The following is a 23,137-nucleotide window of genomic DNA, read 5'->3' as shown; positions in this document are numbered from 1 at the left end:
ACGTCGCAAAAATAAATACAATTATTCTCATAAAAAATAAGAATTTAACAACACTTTTTCACATTTGTTACACATATAATGAATTGGATGGAAAAAGACAAACTGCTAACTTGCAATATTGTTAATTCTCTGAGCTTGTCCAATTGCATCTGGGTTTGTGATCCTGTAATCACTCTGAAGCCATATAACAAAGACCAGGCCACGCAAGTAAAATCTTATTCAAAGCAATTTGTTCAATTATTCGGAGCTGGAAAGTGAAAAGTGATCCTCGCTGTGAGGTGGAGTTCTACTGAGGCCAGGAAAATCTTTGTACTTTGGTTGCAACAAGTATCCATTTACTATTCAGGATTGTGCACTGTCCTTTATGACAAATCTTGGAAACACATCTGGTCAGTATCCACAAGATTCAAATATGACAGCGACAGGTATCTTCAAATGATTTCGATATGTAGTGCAGTAATTCCCACCAGAAGCCACAGGTGGTGTTAGCCTCATGTCAGGCAGTTACAGACACAGTTAGGTTATGTTCACACTGCTTCTGTTTGGTTCTGGTTGAACACAATTTAGTCGAGATGTAGATGTTTGGTTCAGGTTTAGCAACAGGTTTTGTTCCAATTTAGTCCTAATTTGAACATTTATCTGTGTGTGATTGTGAAGCACCCTGGTTGCACCCTAGTGGCTCAGCATTCACTGTTTTCCTCATCTCTAATGTATGAATGTGTATTAAGTGTAAGGCTGAAAAATTTGAGGAAAATGTCTAATTGTGATTTTTCTAGGATTATGTTTAAAGTTCACATTTTAAATATACCTAGAATAATTGACAAAAAACTGAAATATGAACTGACAAACTAATACAATAATCACATTTCATAACATTGGCAGTTTTATGCAGAATAAGAGACGATCAATTGTTGTTTGAGAAATTATGGCACTTGCTAATTCCATCCATTGAAACTGGACTTTCATTTCATTTATGATTTATACAGAGGGGCTTGACATCATTAACTCCACACAAAACTGTTCCCATCTATTAAAAAACCTATAACATATCACAAAGTGGCAGTCACATAAAGGATTTGTTGTCCTCTCAAACAAGGAACGGCTTATGTCACTTTGAACAGTGAGTTATGACGCTGGTAAAAATATAGTTTCTTTTAGTTCTTCCATGTTCTTTCACATGTGTGAGTTCACTGTCATGGTCCACTTGTATCATTTGCGGGGCATCTGATCTACATGGAGCTCTGACATCACTGCGGCTTAGTTTGAACACAGTGCAGTTTCACTTCTCATTATTTTTTCCCTCTTTAAAACATCAGAGAAATAGCGTCGGATTTGACAAGGTTTTTAGAGGAAGCTGTAGCTGGTGACAGCCCCTCGATAAACTCTGGTCATGTTTTTTTTTCTCTGCACACGCAAACTCTACACCAAAGGTCTTTCCCTGAGGCTGGTGCTGTGCTGGGGAAGTCTCTCAGAGCATCCTGTAACCTCCCAACGTGCATTCCCAACATGTGAACTTCAGCCATATGAATGATGTTGTGTTTTCACATTTCCATATGAAAATAACACACTAAGAAGTTATAATACTGCACTGTAGTATTCCAGATGCCAGGGAGCAGTGATTTTATGAGCTACTTTTACTTGACATGACATAGTGTGAAATTATCACAGTCTGTTATGAATCAAAAGAGATTAAGGAGACTTTGTTTTGCTTAAAGGGGTATTTTAACTTTTTGGAGCTTTCTACCATGTTATAACCATAGATTGTATATATAAATCAGCATATCTAACCTGCTAGGAGCCATATTCCAAATAGGAAGTAAGCATGGACGCGCGTCTGACTCCATCGACTCCTATGCACTTTCTATTGAAAAACTGTGTGCTCTCTTTCTGTAACTGCCGCTGTCAGACTCGTCATTTTGGTCTTAAAATGTTCATGTTAACCCACTCTACATGATCCTGGTGTTTTTATTTAGTTATTGTATCTGTAAATTAAGATATGAACATTAATAACAGACGAATCAGGTGCCTTCTTTCCACAAGATCACTCCCAACAGGTTTGACTGACAGTGTTGCTAAGCGCTCACTCCCTGTTAAACCAGCGGGATGGGCAGGACGGGACCTTCAACAGCCTTGCTCCAGATGGGCTCTTCACTTGCTATGATACTCGTGGTCTCGATGAGCTTCATTTGGCTGGAGCCGAACGCTATGGGTGACGTCACACTGCCTTAGTCCACTTTTATACTTTTTTTTAATACTTTTCTATAGTTATAATGTTGTTCCCTCATCAAAATCATGCCATGTCATCCATGACCCTTTGAAGCAATAACTATTAACACCCCCAAGTTTAATACCCCCTCTTTATTTATGGTATTTTTTATAATATATTTATTATTGACAAGATATCAATTTGTCAGTATAATCACTTATTTTAGCTAATGCAAAGTGTAAGGGCCTATAGTCTACTTGAATTTCTTAGAGTATTTTTCTAAACAATATGCTAACCTCTACAATATCAACATACTTTAACACAGTCACACAGTCTTTAACCTCCAATAGCAGCAGGTGATGGGGTCAGGGTTCTTGTGTGTTAATAAATATGAATACTTAAAACAGTAACCAAGGCAAGATGTAATTAATTTTGTGGGAAGTTGTGATTTATTGCAACACACTCACAGCCTGCCTCTTCTGAGAAAATATCCACTTAATGTGTATCAAACATCTGTGCGCTCACATTGCATTGACAGACTGCAGATGCAAATGTACACAGCTACACCGCATTGAAAGCATTAAAGAGACTGATCCAGGAGCCAGATTTATGGTGAGAACAGAGCACAGAGCAAACAAGGAGCGAAGTGCACAAGGCCTCATGAATACTAATTTTGGGGAGACAGGCCTTGCATGAGACAGACTATAATGTTATATAGCCAAAGAACATTATAAACCGTATTGTGAGACAGCAGTGAGTTCCTGACCCTGCAGACTACCAGCTGCTGTTAGAGTCAGAAACAAATTCACATAGGTTTTAAGTAATTCGGTGGTGCCAGGTTTTCACATCTCAGGCACCAACGAGCACTTTTACACTAGATGATTCTTAAAGCCAAAGGACAAAAGGTCATTCCCAAAACGTTCCCAGTTCCTCCTTAATCCAGCTCCTTTCTTTTCTATGCTCTATGTTGTAATCCCATATCCCTTGGGATGTAATGTGGATTAATCTATACTAGATACATATGCTCAGTGTGGTAAAGCCAGAGAAAGATCTGGGTCAACTGCCATGTTAAAGTAGCTGTTTGACAGGCCCCAAAGCTCGACAAACATGTTCTGAAAAAAAAAAAATTGCATGTGATTTTTGGATTACTTGGGCAGTTCTTTCAGTGTGGTTTTGAATCAAATATTTAAACTCCAGGACTCTAACTTTTATCAGCCTTACTTGAGAAAAAACATGGAATTTGTCTTATTTTTGTGGACATTATATTAACATTTGAAAGAAGAAAATCCTTTGTTTGTTTTTATTTTGTTAAAATCTAAAATTGTGATCGATCAATATGAGATTTTTTTTTTTAGCCCTACTCACCGCTATCGTGTTCATCCCACCCTTTCACAAAAGCATTTTACCGTTTTCCTGATGAGTCACAAGTGAAGTCGATCGTCCATAGAGGCCCATTATCCAGCAGCTCTGTGTTTCAACTCCACGGTTCACGGTTTACTGTAGCTTTTGCTTGGCCATAATTTAAAGCAGCTGATGGGAGCCGAGCCACAGAGGTCCTAGCAGCCCTTGCCTCATTATACTTGAACAAGCAATGCCCCTGCCCTCACCTCCTCTCGCAACCAGACATGCTATTAATGACATCCCCTTTTTGGAGGCACTATGTCGAAAAAAGGCTTTTATGTGGCCGCGATAAAATTGTTCCTTGCCTGTGCTTAGCAATGCTGCAGCTCTGGGCACTAGACCATTAAGTCAAAATAAACGTAATTATTTTGTGTGCTGGTGCAAACGTGGCCCCTTTACCCCCACTGCAAGTTTAGACGAATGCTTTAGTCACTGGGTCCTGACTCGCATTATTATAATCAACTTGTTATGGATTTGTATTTCCTTCTTGCAACTAATTTAGTTTTTGTGTTACTATAAGAGCTTTTTTTTATTTTTTTTTATAATACTTTGCGTTCACCTGCTATAAAGTTATTATAATGATTTGATATTGTGGGTATTTTTAAATCGCAAGATGGATCTAAAAGAAGTATGTATGGGGCAACAGTGGCTCAGTTGGTAGAGCGATTGTCCAGATAGTGCGGTTAGACTGACCCACAGGTTGGCGGTGTGATTCCAGCTCCCACAAATGAATGCTGTCATTGTGTCCTTGGGCAAGACACTTAACCGCTTGCCCTCAGTGTCTGTGTACTCTGGTGTATGAATGTGTGTGTAAATGTGTGTGTGGTTCCTTGATGTAAAGCGCTCTGAGTGCCTCGAAGGTGGAAAAGCGCTTTATAAAAATGTGACCATTTACCATTTAACATGTTTGCGTAAACATTGTCACAACAAAGCGCCACTGTCCCAGACCATGCTGACTGGGTACATGACAAGAGGACGATTCTAACATGGTTAAAAGCTCTTGAAAGTTGATTTTTGCATAATATGTCTCCATTATAAACATATTGAGATTTCATGAGGCTGAAATCTCAAGACATTTTGCATTTACCGCTTTGTTTGGCTTTCCAATTTTCTTTAAATATCTTTAGTTTAATGGAACCAGTTTCTCATTTTGTTTTGAGATGACGTGATTTGTTTTGTATAAAGTCAGTAACTGTAGCGATTTACTGATCCAATAACTGGAACAATGGATTATATTCTCATATCACAATCAGCAGATGTGATCTTGTAGTGTCCTCATTCTGCACATTAACATTATCCTGATGCAAATAATGTTTTTCAAACTTTAACCAGGGGATATATCTGGTACATCTTAATCTAATAATTCTCATTTTGCCTGGATGAATACGTATGTAAATGAGGAGGAGGGATTGCGTAAAAGGGACACATGGTGTAAGTTGGACATGCTACAAACATAAACCATATGTGTGTGTAAATGTGCTCAGATGCGTACACCCCCAGAGAGAAGATTCTGTTCAAAGCACATCCACTGTTCTGTTCCTCCTGGTCCCTCCGGCCGCCGCAGACCACTGCAGCCTCGCTCAGCTTGTCATTTCCGGGAAGCTCCTCCTCACAGCGTCTTTCATAGATAAGTATGATCTGTGCTTTTTCACACAGTAAGTCTAAATACAATATGACCATGCTTATTAAGAGTGTCTTAACAGAGGCGCCTGGTGCATGATGTCTAACGTGAGGACAAGGACAGCTCATATAGGTGCAGTCACAGCAGTATGGCAGTGCCGTTGGACAAAAAGGCTGCTTGATTCTCAGCTGTCTATGACCTGGTATTGGTAATGCCATATACTAAGTTTTAACAGCCTCAATAACGGCCTTGCATTCTGTCTAGACGTGAGACGTTACACTGGGAGTGAAGAGTGTTTGGGGCGCACATTGGGGGGAGACTGCTCCTGGAATGGGTGAGTAAAGTGAGCATTCTATTGAGGTCTTAGTTTTGCTAATCTCTGCCATGTGACAGCACAGCCAGATTTGCTGCCATGGAATGCCACAGGCTGTTGTGCAGGGGACAAAAAGAGACAGGGGCTTTAACTGCAGGGGGGCAGCACTCCCTGGTCCTAGAGAGCAGCAGAGCCCTACGCTAGGGGAGGAGAAGTTCTCATGGTTCACACAGACACACCCCCACCGCACTACCTCATATCGGGACATGTAGAGCAGTCATCTATAACATGCGCTCCATAGGCATATTTACATAACTCAAAACTGCAAAGGCCATCTAATAAAATACAATTATTATTCTAAGAATAATACGCACTGGCATGGAAGTTGAGCTGTCAAACATCCAGGAGTCATGTGTGTGCAAGCACCATACATGCATTTTCTGGAGCATCAACGCTGTTTAGACAAAAATGCAAATTTTGTAGCACTCATTAACATGAAGACAGCGTTCTCACTGGAGAAAATGCTAATTTTACAATCCGATCTGTGACATTCAAGAATTGCAATGGCGATTCTCTTTTAGTAATGTAACAAATGAAAACTATGAGATTCAGAGACATAAACAACAGACAATAGAATATATGATATTTCAGTAGGACAAACATCAGTGTGTGACTGATTTGCAGTGAATCAAAAAAGATGGAGGCCATCGGCTTGGTGAAGATTTAAATACATCACATTCCTAAAGATTGATAAATCTGACCAATACAAAAACACATGCCCATGTCTGACCACATTGTCATTATGTCCTGCTGAAAAACGAGGTTATCCTCTCTGTTAATACTTTGATAGCACTGGTACTCTTATGTGTTTGTGTGACCTGTGTCACACATCCAAAAGCTCAGCCCCAATTCCCTGGATGGAGGTGCTCGTCACAAAACCAGCCAAATCCCCTGGAGCCCCAGATCGCAGTCTGGACGGACGTGAGAATCCCGCTCTGTCGGGGTGAGGCCATGCTCCTCCCCCTGTGTCCCCCGTCCCCTCTCCCTCCAGAGCTTTAATTAACGAAATAATCAGCATTAGCATCACAAAGGCTTGCAGGGCTCTCACTATTAGTGGCCCGTTTGCCACCAGAAGTCTAATGAAAATGTAACATCATCTAAGCCCTCCTTCACAGATTCTCAGATTAGCTGTAGCGGGCCTGAGTGAAAGCTGGAACTTGGAGTTAGTTTAATTCTTTTGTATGATAAGCACTGGCCGGCTCAATCCAGCTCACCAAATCCTCTCGAGTGGGGCCAAGTGGCAGAGCCAGGACTCAGAGGACCAATGTGGAGCAGTGAGGATGACAGGAGCGCACAGAAGAGAGAGGAGAGAGAGGAGAGAGAGGAGAAGTGAGGCAGTAACCAGGACAGCCACAGTAGCTCCTGGCCAAACCCCGCCTCCGTATCCTTCCTCCACCCAATGGCCTTCCCCCTCAGCTGTCCCGCTCCACAATAGGCTGAGCATCTTTTGTGGCATTAACGGTTTGTAGGAGCAGCAAAACAATGTATGAGAAGTGAAGAGCACAGGGTTCCCACACACATGTCCACACACCCCCACTACAACCAGCTGATCACCCCCCCTCCATCCAAAACCCCACCAGCTCCCCCAGTACGCCCCCCTCCTCCCCCCTTTTCCACACATGCATGTACAAACACTCAATGCTACAAAGCAAAGTCTCGCTTCCACATAGATACACATGCTAGTTAGTCAGACATATTTGCTCATGTTTAATGCATGAATTAGAATTTATGACTCGGGTGCAGTTGTTGATATAGTGGCATGCTAGTGTGCACACATGAGCGGGCACATGCACATGGCGTTTAATTGCCTGCTGAGGCCAATAGAAGGCCAGAGAAATCCTTTTGTTGCATGAAAGGCGAGGGTTTGTCTGGGATCTTGATTAATTTGTACTGTCATATGTGGGAGGGGGCTTTCACTGGCAGCACTGGGTGGGAATGTCACTTACTCAACGCTGGATTCCTTCATGTCAAACAAATGACAGTGCATGGGGCCCAGATCTGCCCAGAATCAGTTCGGCTGATGCTTAGATAATCAGCACTATAGTTCATGATTACAGACAACTTGTCCAAAAACAGCATCAAAATATGGGTAAAAAGCTTTTATCAGCATTAGACAAACAGCTTTTTCACATTATTTTCCGCAACTGTTTTCTATTTAATTATTTAGGGAGCACCTCTCCTGTCACCACTTAAACTTCTGTCATTACTGAAAAAAGTCGGTTGGGGAGATGTAATGAAGTGATACATTTTACCTCAGATGTTCTCTTTACCAAACCATGCCATGTGGGATCCAGTGGGCCCATTGACCCCCTCCCCTCAACCCAATTACCTCAGGCAATAAAAGACTTGTTCACACATCCAGAATTATCTCAAACTAGTAATATGAAAAGATAGGACTGTTGCTATAGAGATCAACAATTTAAAAGAAAATATTTTCAATGGGGGAAATTCCTCAAAAGGAAGCAGATAACAGGCTAATAGGCTAATGCTATAGTATATTTGTTGACCCAATAAAACCTTAAAATGGTGCTTCAGAGCATTAAATGTGTATCCTGCTCTGACAGAGACAGTACCAGTCTGGCTGTGTGCTATAGCGGCCCTGGCCCCTCTGCTCTGATGCCTCTTCCACTGGTCTGTGTGTGGCTCTCAGTGCATTCCCACACTCCACTGCTCTTACACTGTCAGCCCCAATCACAGGCCAGATCCATATTGATTTTCAGCCACCTGTGCCAGGCACCATGCTGCTTACGGGGGTCCAGTGCTGGCCTGTGCCTCCTCTGCTCCTCTCCTCTCTCCCCAGGATGGCTACTGTCGCCAGGGGCAACTGACACGGTGTGCTGCACAGTCCATTTGTCACCAATTGTCAGCGTTTAACAGGGCAATGATGTGTGGCAGCATGGAGGAGGCGGAGAGGGGGACAGAGTTTGGGTGTGGGGGGCAGGTGATGTAAGAGGAGCTCCCTCCATTGGGACATCTTTATAATTTAGTTTTTACTGTAAAACTATTAAAATAGTTCATTTTTCCACAATATTTTACATTATTTGTCAAGTGTATGTGGCCTATTATGCAGCCACACAGTATATGCAATAAACTATGGAGTCTAACACATTTTCTATCAGAACCAGCCAAAAACAGTCATGGTCTGTTGGATAAGACCACATGGGTTCATGTGCTCCTCAGTCCTTATATAACTGTTGATGCAGACCCCTTCAGACTCGATCAACAGACCCAGTTCTCCATCTCTTGGTTTTAGTCAAACTTGTTCAAGACCATGCAATTGTTATTTATCTTTAACCATTCCAACTGTGGGCACAAAATGGTATAATGCCAAATATTCCCAATACTCAGCTGCCCTGACCAACCAGTAAGTACAGTTACTTCTGACCAGCATCACGCACCAACAATCCTCTGACAACACCTTTTATAAACCTGTGCTCTAGAAACTGAAGGCAAAAGTGGAGAAAAGTCTTGCACACACAGCCATTATTACCTGATAGTATTAAACCACTGGTCTTCTGGTTAGGTGGAGATCTTTTCTGAAACTTGACCTTGTATTTTTACACAGGATAAAGAGTGGGTCATCAGCCTGACATTCCATTGGTTCTACCCTGACAGTATGATTAACTGGGGACTATAGGATAGCACAGGGGACGGTATGTGTTAGCACAGAGAGTCCGTCTCATGTCCATGTTTGTTTTCCTTAATAAGCACAGACTTTGGAGAATTTCAGGGGCTGGATGTCATTAGCTGGGTGCGGCTGGACCCTGGTGAGGCTCGCACCAATAGACCTTACTCACTTCCAGCTCTGAGTCAACAGAGACACAGGCCACTTTTCTGCCACAACTGCCTCGTCACAGCCCCGAAGTGAGTAAGAAGAGTGAAATAACAACCAAGACTGACTTTCTTGTGTGGCTCACATTCTAGGAGTAAATCAAAGTATTATTTCATGATCATTTGTAGAAAAATATTGAAATAATCTGACCATTTGGAGCCTAAAGATTCAACACTGTAATTTCACTGTAAAGTTAAAAAATATAAAATTATGGGATTGTTCAGGGTCAAATAAAGATGTTCTATGGAATATCGAAAACAAGGGAGAGTTAGTTCAAAAATAAATCAAATTGTATGATTATATAAAGCCTCTTTTATAAAAAAAAATTGTAACTTTTTTTTTCATTTTTCAGGATGATTATACTGAGCAGCACCAGTCCATCTGCCAGAATTTAGTTTGGCACGTTCAAACTTCAGACTTCCACCTCATTAAAAATACTTGTGACTTTTTTTTTATGTTTCAAGGTTGACAAAGAAGCTCACATGCTGCATGGATACCAATTCGCTGAGACTGGGGTATTTTCTTCAGTTTAGGCCAGCAAACACATGAAATAAATTCTAATATACATTCCACACAAATGGGGCTGTTCATGGGGCTGCCAGCTAAATGTGTTGACTTAACCGTGACTCCAACAATTATGAAAATATGATGGATGTAATCTTTAACAGTAAGTGGTGCTATTAAGGGAGCCGGTGTAGTATTTCTATGAGGAGTGTTAAAGTGCATTTGGGTAGTTGGTGCTCTCCTTGGTGCCACTGTTAGTTAGCGTTATTACATCTTCGTCAGGGAGTGTTATGATTATACAGTGTTTAATAGCAGAGGAAACACTCAAGTCCCGGGACATGTATTAGGAATCAGACCCTGTAAACATACGGAACCAGCTCTGACCAGCTCTAGCATCCCCCTCCTCTCTTCCTGCAGAGCACCACCCCGGATGACATTCAAAATGACATTCAACGCGGTTCGATGCTGGTTTTCCAATGCAAAAATACCCCAAAATGTAAACTGAAACAACAAAATGCAACGTAAATATACAGGGAAAGCCAATTTCTACACAAGATATGGTCAAGATATAAGGTTCATGTTAATTACTGCAGAAATGAAACACTGAGCGAAGCAGGTGACGGTGCCAGGCTCAGCTAGATGTCAGATCTGTGGAGAGGCGAATCCACGTGCAGAATGCATGTTTTTAAAGGTTTTGTTCTGTGCTTGCTACCTGAAACTTAAGTTAAATTTGATCCCATACTGTGAAACATTCCTAGTAAAGCAATAACATCTCCACAGAGACAAGTAGGTGACCGACCACCACCACAAATGTTACTTACAGTGCACCTTTAAGGACTTTTAAGAAGATTAGTAATGCTAAAAGTTCAATAAATAAATAAGGCAAAGATCTCTTTAGTTTTGAAATCTTTGTAGTTTCCCTGTAGAACCAAACTTGAGAAGAACTTTTATTATTACACAGCGCAAACTTGTTCGTTCTCCTCATGGTCCACTGATTTAGGACTAACTCACTGGCCCCCGTCCAAAACAGTGCAATTAGGCCTTGTACCACAATGAAGCCTCCATCTTACGCCTCAATAACCACTGGTCCCCGCGTTCACCAAAGCACCTCTCTGCTGACTGATCACAGGACCTTATCTACTAATTGTAATGACAGCCATTGTTTCTGCCAGTTCTGTGTTATTGATTAGCTCCGTGCGTTTAACTTTTGAATGACAGAGAGCGAGATCTATGAGTGATCTAATCCTGTCAGTAACATTTTCACTCCTGTTGGGGTTGTCCAGATTTTTGCTCCCGAGGGTGGCCCGCGAAGCAACAATGCATCCCATCTGGAAGCAACCTTTTCCTGGGGTCTGGACAAACTGATGGATGAGAGGGGGGCCGCGAGGATGTCCAGCTGAGCCTGCCGACAGGGACCCAATCAATCACCCCCGTCCTGGTACGCTGACGGCAGCCCACCCTGAGCAAAGCCACAGGTCAAGGATTCTGTCAGGGTGCTCCAAAAGTCCTGACTGACCAAAGACGCACTCATTCTGTCATTCTAAGAGCAGCTCTATTTGTGGAGAAGAGCTCGGGCTAAAATCTACTTGTGACTGTCAATTATTAGTGCACATCGTATTAGTGCTTATCCGGGAATATTTCAGAGAAGAGGTTGTCACTGTGGCAGCACCACTTCATGACACATTTTTCTGTTTCTGTGTGTCTGTAGTGAAGATTTCTCATAGTTTTACATCAGTTAAGTGGCAGTTTGTGGAAAAAAGTAAAGATTAAAGAGTTCTAAAACAGAACACCTCCACCATTTCATCAACACAGACAATTTACACACAAGGAACACTTTTTTCTGAGTAAACGTTGATTTAACCAAAAAATATGTTGTCATCTATTTTGATTTAATCATGATGACGACAGATTTTGTCTCTTGTTGACATTGTGGTTGCTACTTAACAGAACTGGAACTACCTCTGCGTAGGTCTGTGTCATATTTGCTGTCCATGTCCAAACAGGAAGGAAATTATAAAATAGACAAAACATTATTGTAAAATTTTAAATATAATGATGTTAACTGTATGATTTAGTGAAAAAGCACTCCTGTCATATGCAATTTAAGATCTTATGACTATAACATTTCTTTGCAAGGATACAGTAGCAAAACAGAAGTTAGTCTCTCCATAATAAATGTGTTGTGTAAGGTAATACAACAGTAGTAACATATAGCTAGATACTCTACTATTTTGTGTGGTCTAGGGGTAGTGTTGTATATTGGTACAGATCAGAGGTGGCAGATAAAGGTCATGTGATTATATAGTTTGATTATTTGAAAGTACGGGACTGGCTGTAATTATACAAAATATATATATATAGTTTCTTACATAAGGACAATTAGATGAAACTATTGTGTTTCCCATAATTCCACTAATGAGAGAGATCACAGCGGGGGAGAAAATTGGTGAGCAGGAAAGACAAAGGATGACCAGTTTACGGATGCCAAATTCATAAAAATTCATTATCTGGTTCAAGTCCGTAAGAAATATCTAAAAGGAATTTTCAGTGTATTCTGCCATTTACTGAAGCAAATCCATGGATTAAACTATGAGTAACAAAAGTAGTATTTCAGCCAAAACTCTGCTGATACTAGTTTGTCCTTGTCCACTGTTATAATAGTAGATTTGAGGACATTCTGTCTCTTAATGCCCTACTCCAGACTCCAGCAAGATTTGTCTTTAGTTCTAAGCGTTAGTGTCTTCGTGTGGTTTGGGAGCAGGAACTCGGAGAGAGGAGAGAGAAGTGTTTAACATACATTCAGTGACCATGGCTGGGAAGGCTAGAACAGCAGGATACGATTAATGACCACAAAATAAGATTGCAACAATATGGTAACACTGGCCCCCAACTTCTGCAATGCAAAGCTGCCATATTTCTCCAGTGCGCCCATACTGACATGCAATAAACTGCAAACATTGTAAATTATAGTTCAAGTAATAGACCAAAAGTGTGTATTACACTTCAGTACACTGAGGGGATGAGACGCAGTGCGTAAAGGTGTTTTTATATGAAACCCTTAAAAAACATTAAATACTAGTTCATCATTAACCCATTCCAAGTATCCAAATGATTCACTGCGATGAGTTTATAAGCACATTTCACAACTTTCTGTGGCCAGAGTAGTTTTCCTGTCACGTCACTGCTAACAACAACAAGCAAACTGACCAGCCTTACTTTTTAATTTGTGGAAGAGAAAAAAAAAAGCTTTATAATTGGATGAAGACAGTACACATCTGTCTCATTTTGGACTGTAATATAAAATAAAAAAGTACATAAATACATTACATAAATAAAAATCAGGTATAGTGCCTTTAACGTTACCTGTGGAGACCAGTCGCTCTCAGGCCGTTGGTGAAGTTGTGAGGGTCAGGGGTCAGGGATGAGCAGGACTCGAGAGGGCACAGGAGGAGAGAGAGGGAGGCCTTATGGGTGTCGAACAGACCCTCTGGATCTTTGCACCGGAGCAGCGGCATAGCTCAGGCCGTGCTGTGATGTTTGTTGACACGTCTGAGGGAGAATTTGGAAATTTTCACGGCCATCATAAATCAGACGGAGGCTTGATTTTTCCCATGGTTAGGAGCGCCCAGAGGAGTTTGATTAGTACCGGTTATAACTATGGGCACATAACAGTACGGTACCAACAGCTTTAGGCAGTTGTCTTACGTAATTAATTGTGCGAAGATGTTTATTATGAAAGCTTGGGTTCAGTAGAAAAAGTAGAGCTGCACAGACTGCCAAAGTATCCATGATATTGTGAATGAAGTTTTGAAGATGTGCAAACATTAGAATATCAAGTCAATTGTTAATATATTACATTTGTGTGATAATTAAATCTTAACTAACACAATTGAAGGCACATATATTATTTCTGTTGGATTAACCTCATATAGGCAGAAAATAGGGACGCACCGATCTGATACTGGTATTGGATATCGGCATCCAAGTATCGGTTCAGCTGATATCCTGGTTGGGCACATAAATTGTTGTAATAAGACTATTTACTTGTTGTAGTTGGTCCAGAAAGTCTCCGAATGTTTGAATTTGTATTTACACAAAGCTGTTCTATGGTTAGTCTGTGGTTAGTTGAGAGATAAATAACAGCTGCATAACACGTTTGGATGAGTTCTGCCTTATTTTATTTTTGTTTTACGGAAATAAATGTTGTTTTCAGCCACTGCACTGGTATCTGTTGATATCGGATATTGGCTGCTACTGAAAGCTATAGAATCAGATTTGGAATTGGAATTGAAAAAGCTGGATCGGTGCATCCCTCATCAAAGTACTCCCACCAACACCATGTGAGATAGAATTTGTACCTGAACAAGAAACTCCTCAAGTGTCAGTGGAGTCAACTCATTATATTTTACTTTTGTGATGGCAGGGGATGGGTGAATGACAGTAATGTGAGTTAAATAGTTCTTCTTATTGGGTATTAAATCTGAATAATTACAGTCATTTTAAAAGTGAGCTGTGTTATTGAAGCCGCTGTCCTTACATGTGCTGGTTAAACAGCAGTTTGTACGTTCTACATGTGGCAGCGTTCATCAGCCTCACTATGCACTCTCCACACCTGTTCTTCCAGCTGCTGCTGCAAAGCATTCTGGGAGCTGCTCCTAATTCCATATATTTTGTTCTGGTTCGGATGGCAGGAGAAGAGCAGCATGGTTACGGTTTACACGGCTTAAATTATCTGATATTTTATTAAGACCATTTTCACAAGTGTGAGCTTCCAACCAAGAACACATGACCAAAAACCAGAAACTACTGTGGCTTTGAAGGTACTTGGAAAGCACTGGGCTGCCCGTGGAGAAAATAACAGGGTATACCCAGAACAAACTCACCACTGCCATATACCAATATCAGTTCCACTTAAGCTCAGCTGAAATTGATATGTTGCAGTGACGTCATGCTGGGGGTGTTCCACATGTATCTTTATGGCGAAATGTTTATCAGTTTCCATGGTGACACAATGTGACATTTAGCAAACCTTGGCAAAAACGTTTTAAGATCTGAAGATGATCTGATCTGAAGTCTGAAAATTCACAAAAAAATACAAAATGGATTTAAACAACACACTTTCAGGAGTGTGATCGAGATTTAAAGGTTTTGTTCAGGTGCTTGATTTTTCTGTTGGCTAATGCTTGCTAGCATGTGACTGTAAGTTTATGTGTAAGAGACTTAATTAGCAGTACAAATCAGCTCATCTGGTGCAGTTCCAATGAACGCAGTTCTTTATGGTCAGATTATGTTAAAATTAACGTCAGATTAAGTCTAATTTGAGTAACAGAGCTTCAAACAGAGCAGAGTCTTCAGGTAACATCACAATCCCGGGGAATGTGGATGACATTAGCTGCAAAGTATCAATAAGAACAATTGGGGAATTAAGAAAACCAAAGCGATGAGAGATATCAAGCATATTATATGTACCAACTCTGCAGCTTGGGGGACTTTAGAGGTGTCATTACATATGTTTCATAGCCTGAACTTTACTTTTACTTGTTTACCAAGGCGCTGTGCTATTTGTGTAAAGGACTAACCTTTTACTGATCCTTCCATTTATTGAACAAACACACAGTCAAATGCAGATACGTTGTATGCTCCAATGCAGGGTCGTAAAATACTTAAACAAAGTAATATGTAAAGGCCTTTCAACTCAGCATTCTATTCAATTCTATATTGGTACATATGATACTTTTTGGCGTGTTGAAATAAATTTTTGACTTACTAGAAACTGAATCAAATGTTTGGTTCGGTTGATTCAGATTCAGATTAATGATTTTATTGTCATTGTCACAGAAAGCAACAAAATGATGTTTAGAGCATCAAACACTGCATAGTTTTGATGTGAAGTGCAATACCAAAGGTGCAAGAGCCCATCCAATAGCCCCATAAATAACCCCAGTGTAAACATGAGCACAACAATGACGTCAGTGCAGCACATTTGTAATAAACAGTAACAGTCATAGCGGCAGCATAAAGGGCATCACAGGGACATAAAGTCAGATATGTGGAGTTTTATGTTATTATGCAACAATGCAAAGTCCAGTTCAATGTTATTGTATTGGTGGGTGTGGTCATTGCCCCTGGGAGGAAGTCAGAGACTGTTCAGCAGCCTCACTGCCTGAGGATACAGGCTGTTGGTCAGTGTGGTCGTTCTGGCCCTGTACCTTCTACCTGAGGGCAGCAGGTGGAAAAGGTGATGAGCAGAGTCTCTCATTTAATCCTATCACTTAAAGAGCCTTGCAAATTGGCTAAAGGTTATTAGACTGACTAAGGCTACAGCAAGGATGATTTCCTCCTCTAATGTAGGTCACTTTTGTAAACATTTTTGGCAAAGAATCTTTGGAATATAATTATGCGATATTATATAAAAAAAACGTCTGTGTCAAAATGATGAATAATGTCGTGTTTTTTCTCCCTGTTAGACCCACCCAGTGGTCCTCACCTTTCTTCCCAAAGGGCTGAGTGCAGCTCATGAGGCCTCAGACACACTTAATAGGATTATGGTAATATCATTTTGTGCTGCTGACCCCAGGCCGCTGCCAGGCTTCTTGCAGATCCTTGGACAAAGGCAGGAGCTCACCCAGGCCTCTGCTGGCTGGCTCTGCTCCTTGGCACAGTCCGCTGTCCTCATGGGCCCGCAACAAGATGGATGACGGGAGGGCAAAGTCTCACTTCCTAAAGACCCCTCCAACAGGGCGCACAGTGAAGAGGGGAAAAAGAACATTTCAGTTAGTCATTTGATGTTGATGACTTTGTACAAGTTTGCTTTTAGTTTAGAGCGCCCGTCTATCAGATCAGGATGTAGGCAATCTTTCCAGTAACTTGAATCAGCGCAGATTGTAGTTCTTGAGCTGAAGCAGGGGTTCCCATGGAGACAGCCTTGTGCTCAGCCTGTCTAGCTCTGTGATTTAGCAGTGTTTGCCCCATTATATCTGTCTGATTGGTTTAGGAACTTTTTTGTTGACTAGACAATTTAAAAAGAACTTAGTGCATGGGGTCAATCTGTGTCCATAGGTTTATAAAAGCATGAAAAGTGTTAAGTAATATGTATGTAAAAACAACAAATTAATTGGAAAGTTACAGGCAGTGAATATAAAAAATAAACAAAAGCAAAATGTTAAATCAGTTTAGATTCTCATTTATTGCTGCCCAGTCTTGGGTGTATAAACTTTTTCTTTCCTCTTGCTTTTACCCCTTAAAGACCACCCATAGGGGCTGACGGGGGAAGACGTCTCTGTGGAATAATAATGGGCTCTTCCTGGGAAAATTGCCCATGAAAATGGCCTGTCTGAAAAAAAGAAAGAAAATTTTGGTCTTGTTTCCAGGCTTAGACGGAAGTATCCATCAGAGAGCTGCTGCAGTTCAGAGGAACAGAGGCTGCACTGGGCCCCTGCAAAGCTGCGCAGTGGGACACCTGACAATATGCTCTTAAATAAGAATGTGGCAAATAAGACTATCCAACTTCCCTTCTATTTATCTACCCCACTATCACTGACAGCTGCTCATCTAAACTCATTTTAGATATTTTAATATTTAGGACCAGCTTCTTGCAATGTGTGCTATAGACTTTTACCAAAGGCGTTCATATAAGTCATGTTGTACTTTATTTGATAACGCTAAAGAGCGCAAGATGTTAGTATTAGCTTCTGAGGATGCATCTAGCTGTTTTACTTACCAGTCTTCTAATGAGGAAACATCATGATTGGCATTACCCACACTCCTTTGTTCTTCTCAGCTCAATTCCTGCAGAGTGGTGCCTGGGACATGCTCCGGGACTTTGCTCCAGGCCTGGGCTCCACTGTGGGTCTGCTGCATATGTCTCAGCCAGGGGTCACTGTGCCTGCCCTCTGGAGCTACAACAGACAATCCATACAGTTAGATGTATAGTTTTATAATACTATGTCTTTTAATATACATTCTGAAGAAATAACTAAAATATTTGAAATGGGTGTCATTTATTGATTCTTATAAAAACAGTTCTATTCACCACTGATGAATTATTAAGAATGATCATGAGTTGTAAAATATACAGCAATCACTGAGTGACGTGTCGTGTCATAAGAGCAACGTCACTGTGATGGTATATGAAACTGTCTTCTCACTGTCTTGGTGATGACCACTGAACTTATTTAAAGTAGTCATTGTACTCATTTAGGATATTTTGTTAATATGGATTAAAATGAAATAAAATGAGGCATTACACCAATAAATACTGTACAACGTTATTCTTTTCATATAGTTTCTTTAGTCGAGTTTTCTACACTGCAGAGAAGTCAGTGTAATTTAAGAACACCCTTCAGATTTCAACACAAAGTTGTAGTACCTGATTGTGTTTACACAGTCCCTGATTTATTGGGTCTCTTCTATTGCAGTATTACTTGTCCTGTAATGAATAAACAATATTCAATATCTGTTTGTTTCTTTAAGTCACTCTGTATATATTGGGGAGGGTGCAGTCATACGTCTTTTCAAAAGTTTGTGGTTAAAACCTTATGAGCTCACGGTCTGAGGGGCCTGCAGCAGAAAACCCTGCTCTCAATTTGACAGGGCAAGTCTAATACACAGCACACTGCTAATCCATCATGGTAAGACAATAGGAAGAGCATTACTGATTAAGATCGTCAAGTCAAACTGTCAAGGTGATGTCGTTGTAAGCAGGAAAATGGAACATCAAATAATAGTTCAAAATAAATCCATGAGTGAAAAGATTATTTTAGTTTTTTGATTTATTGCAAACAATATAATACAAAAGATACGCTTTTAAGACAATGCCATTTTACCTAGCACAGCTGCATTATCAAGTTGATAAGGAGAACTAATGATACAGAACGGAATATAAAAGGAACAAAGATCATCCAGTTGATTCCAGCATTTTCCACAATAATGATTTTGTTAGAAACAAAAAAGAGATAACTTCCAGTTGTCTTCTCTAGAATTCATTGTGATACATATTCTGTAGACAGCTAAATAAAAAGAACATTTACAAATGATAAATTAAACAAATCTGTGTCACAGCAGACTTGATTAGCTGCTGGAAAAAATAAACACTAATTGCAAATAGTTATTTTCACATAAAATTAATGCTAATGAATAAATTAGGAAAAGGGCTTCAAAAAAAAAAGAGCTGTGAAGAGCAGAGCAAGCTTGGAGCTGCTGGAGAACCAGGTCAAAGGTCACTTCCTGTAAGCGCAGGAGCAGAAGTCAAGAGTATGCTGAGGTTTTGACACAGCCATGGCAGACAGCAGCCCCAGAGGCAACTACGGCATCAAGGCAGCAACCAGACACAAGTGACACTACACAGTAAGGCCTGAGGAGAAGGCATGGCACTGAGCCCAAGCGAGAGCTAGGGGAATATTTATGACACAGTCACATTATGGTACCTACTGCTCAGCATTTGCATTGGAAAGAAATGACATCTAAATATTTACAGTGAAGGCGGAATGTCCATCATAAGACAGCAGTGTCAGTAAACAGATTCTTTACACGTCATACTTTCTATACAAAAAGGAAAAAAAAGGCCACTTTTACCCAGCATTCTGCCCCTGGGAAGTCCTCACAATATGAGGGCTGTTCATGGCAGTGAAGGCAGGAGCAGATACATACACAGTACATACTAAAATATTATAACTTTTATCTCCTCACAGAGGATTCTTTAACAACAAACTGTATCTAAAAAAATAGAATTACAATTTCAAACAATATAAAAGGCACTGTTGGGAGCCAATCCAAAGATGTATTTTCAGTCTTGTGTTTTTCTACTGGCATTGTGTACATTAGAGTCAGTGTCTCACGGCCTGGAGAGCTGTGTGTAGATGGGCTGCTCCCAGTGCTGTGGACTATGATTCTGTGGGACAGAGGGCACCCCAGCACTGTCTGCGATGGGGGTGTACATGGGCCTCTGGCTGGGGCTCATGTAGCTGAACGTGGAGTAGAGGCCGGAGCCCTGGCCCGCCGCATGACTGTAGTACGAGTTAGTGCCCTGCTCTGAGTACTCGTACTGGGCTCTGGTGATGGAGGGGTACGAGCCGCTGTAGTGCTGCAGGTTAAAGGAGCCGTATGTGACGTGCTGAGGAGAGCCCTGCTGGTCGCTGTAGTGGCTGGGACTCAGCTGCTCCGTCTTGATCTGGGTGGTCCTCTGTTGTTGCTCTCCGCTCAGGTTGGTCAGTGTGTGCTGCTGCTGTTTGTTCATCCAAGCAGTGTTCTGGGCCACAGCCGCACTGCCCATGCCATAGCTGCCAGTGTACCCTGCCGGAGCGGCGCCCGCGTGGCTGTGGGGCGGAAGGTACTGGTCAAACTCATCCACGTCAAAACTGCCCATGTTTGAGATGACCTCGCTGCTCAGCTCCCCAATGTCAACTGCACCAAAGTCAATGTTGAGCTGGCGACTGGTGCCCTCCTGCGCAGGCCGACCCTCGCGTTTCAGGTCAGCTTTGTTGGATGGCAGATCAGTTTTGGGGGTGGTAGGTGGAGTGGGTGGACCCTGGGACTGGCCTGGGAAAAATATATAGATATAAGAAAATTAGCATTTCATTTGCATGTTGACTAGAAATTAGCATGTCCAAAACGGCATTAAATGACTGGTTATATCATGTTTTTAACATGTCAAGCAATTTCCCAAAAGTAATTGTCAACTAATTGTACACTCACCAGAGTGTTCTCCAGGGGAGTGCACATCTCCCATGCTGGAGGCAGGTGAGTCCGCCTGCTGCAGCGCCTTGAAAATGGCGTTAGGTGAAATGTGCGTCTGCTCCCCGTCTTCTGCATCGCTCTGACCGTTTTTGACAGACTTTCTCCGCCTCGGCTGGTACTTGTAGTCAGGGTGGTCCTTCTTATGCTGCACCCTCAGTCGCTCTGCTTCTTCCACGAACGGCCGCTTCTCAGACTCGTTGAGCAATCTGTTAAAAGTTAAAATAACCTTTAAAATGTGAACCATTGCTCCTAGTATAATTGGTTATTTACACAGACATACAGGACCCCAAAGACAATATAACTAAAATAAAAATCGAAATATGCTCGAAATTAAAATATCTATAATTACGACCGTAATTTCCACACGTTTGGGACGTCATATTACAAGTAAAACAGCAAACAACCCATGGAACTTTAGCTCTAAAGCAAAGTGTCTTTTCTTACCTCCAGAGTTTGCCCAGAGTCTTGCTGAGCTCCGCGTTGTGAAGATGTGGGTACTGATCGGCCAGTTTCCTGCGCGCAGCCTGAGCCCACACCATGAAGGCGTTCATGGGTCTCTTGACGTGCGGCTTGTTCTTACTTGATCCGTTGACGCGCACGGGCATGGGCACGAGGGTCCAGTCGTATCCCTTGAGCACCTGAGACACAGCATCACGGATGCACACGGGGAACTTTTCCTCGTCCGTCTCCTTCTTGTAGTCGAGAGCGGACATCAGGAGGTGGTTGTCCACTGGCCGGGTGTTCTCGGTGTCCGAGCCGGAGTGTGACGGGCACGGTGAGCCCGCAGAGTCGTCAGACATGCAGGGGCTGGGAGCATCGGAGTGACACTTCTCCTGTTCCTCTGTCATCTTCAGGTAAGGGTCGAGGAGATTCATACGAGCTACTGTCCACGTGAAAAAGAAGAAAAGTCTTCTTCTTGTGTCCAGGGACCGCAGATCCACACAGGTTAACGCTCCGTCGTGCGCACAGTTTTTGCACTGTTTTGCAAACTGCAATTGACAGTTTCCAAAGACAGAACTGTGAGGCGGTGACTTTACTGAGGGCTGGAACACGCTCCGCGCTCTGAGAGGTTTGCAGAGAATCTAAAGAAGAACAGCACAAGCTCCGATTTATGTGGGACGGCGCGAGAGGGGGGGACTCCGCGGAGGCGGGACGTAATCTGACTCTGGTCCCAGCAGTGCGCCCCCAGTCAACAAGTGAGGAGACAGTTTACTCTAGTCCTCGAGGCAACTAAACGTTGGCTACTACAGCTACTTATAAACTGTGTTCATTCAAAAGTATATATTAAGTTTAAAGCAAAGTGCGTCCGACACATTCATACACTGCGTTAGAACATGCGTGGACAGCAGCACGTCCTGCGTAAAGCGCGCACAGTTTCAGTGCCATAAAAAACAAAATGAAAATGGGCAAGCAGATGGAGTCCGATCACCATAAAATACTATATCTGTAGGCCTTCTTAATAAGTACTTTTGAACAGCTCTGTCTGTACTTGGATGAAACTGTTGAGTGAGTGCGCATGAAAGCAGGGCTCCAGTGGCCAATAGGGGGCGACAACGCACCAGAAACTCAAGCTCATTTATACCAATCTGATTTTGAGTAAATAAAAGAAAAGGAACTCTACGGTTGGAAGAACACAGCGCGGGTTTGTATATTTTTATAAAGGCAATTTATTTACCACTAATACAACATGGAGTCCATTTGATTTGGGGGTTGTATTTTACACAATTAACTAAAAGCATCACACCTCTGCCTTCTATTTCCAATGCAAGTCACATTGATTCATATCAACACTCAGAGAAAAACACTTGCAGCCATACATTCACATGCATCATTATCTATGGCTTCTTCACATTTAGAGTTAGTAGGAATCACACTCAGATCAGTTGCCATTTGTCAGTGAACAAAATTCATAAACTTTTATTTTGGTTCTAATGTTGCATATGTTATATGAGTTACCTCTTGACCCTGACATTTTCATGAAACGCTCCTTCTTAAACACACTAGATGTGCATGTTGTTATAGCGTCTTGTCAGTGGGCCTTGTCAGCTCCCCTACATGGAGCTACTTGATGTAATACAGTTCAGACATGGTGTTCTTCCAAAGGTGACTGTGGTGAGAAACACAAGAGGTTCGCACTGTTTTTGTTTCATCACAGTTTGATAGGTGTAATTATGGCCATTTCTGTTACACTTCAAAGTAACCTTAGACTTGGGTACAAAACCTTGAGGCAACTAATAGTGCCGTCTTGTCACTTAGCATGTTGTCAAATGTAGCATGTTCTGAAGATAAAGGGCTGCTGGTAGTACGCAGACTTCTGGGCAGTAGGGGATCTTTTGCATTTTTACTTGGGATTGTTTTATATAGTTTTATTTCTGTTTAATTTAGATCTTACTTGGAAAAGCATGTTTGACTGTTCAGTCCCTCTTTGTAGATTATGTTGGTGCTTGAAGCGGACCTGGTCTTGTT

General features: G+C 41.6%; 1 protein-coding gene across 1 annotated transcript; it reads right to left on the bottom strand.

Moving 5' to 3' along the window:
• Window positions 1-18,690: 18,690 nt before the first annotated feature.
• sox9a (SRY-box transcription factor 9a) lies at window positions 18,691-21,742 on the bottom strand. Its single transcript, XM_033970659.2, has 3 exons — window positions 21,116-21,742; window positions 20,630-20,877; window positions 18,691-20,473 (listed from the first exon to the last, which is right to left on the bottom strand). The coding sequence occupies exons 1-3, from the start codon at window positions 21,544-21,546 to the stop codon at window positions 19,770-19,772; spliced, it is 1,383 nt and encodes a 460-aa protein (XP_033826550.1). The 5' UTR covers window positions 21,547-21,742; the 3' UTR covers window positions 18,691-19,769.
• Window positions 21,743-23,137: the final 1,395 nt, after the last annotated feature.

Source organism: Periophthalmus magnuspinnatus, chromosome 8 (genome assembly GCF_009829125.3).
Source record: "Periophthalmus magnuspinnatus isolate fPerMag1 chromosome 8, fPerMag1.2.pri, whole genome shotgun sequence".
NCBI classification, from domain to species: Eukaryota; Metazoa; Chordata; class Actinopteri; order Gobiiformes; family Gobiidae; genus Periophthalmus; species Periophthalmus magnuspinnatus.
The sequence above is the reverse complement of the archived record's forward strand: the minus strand, read 5'-3'. Positions and strand labels throughout refer to the sequence as shown.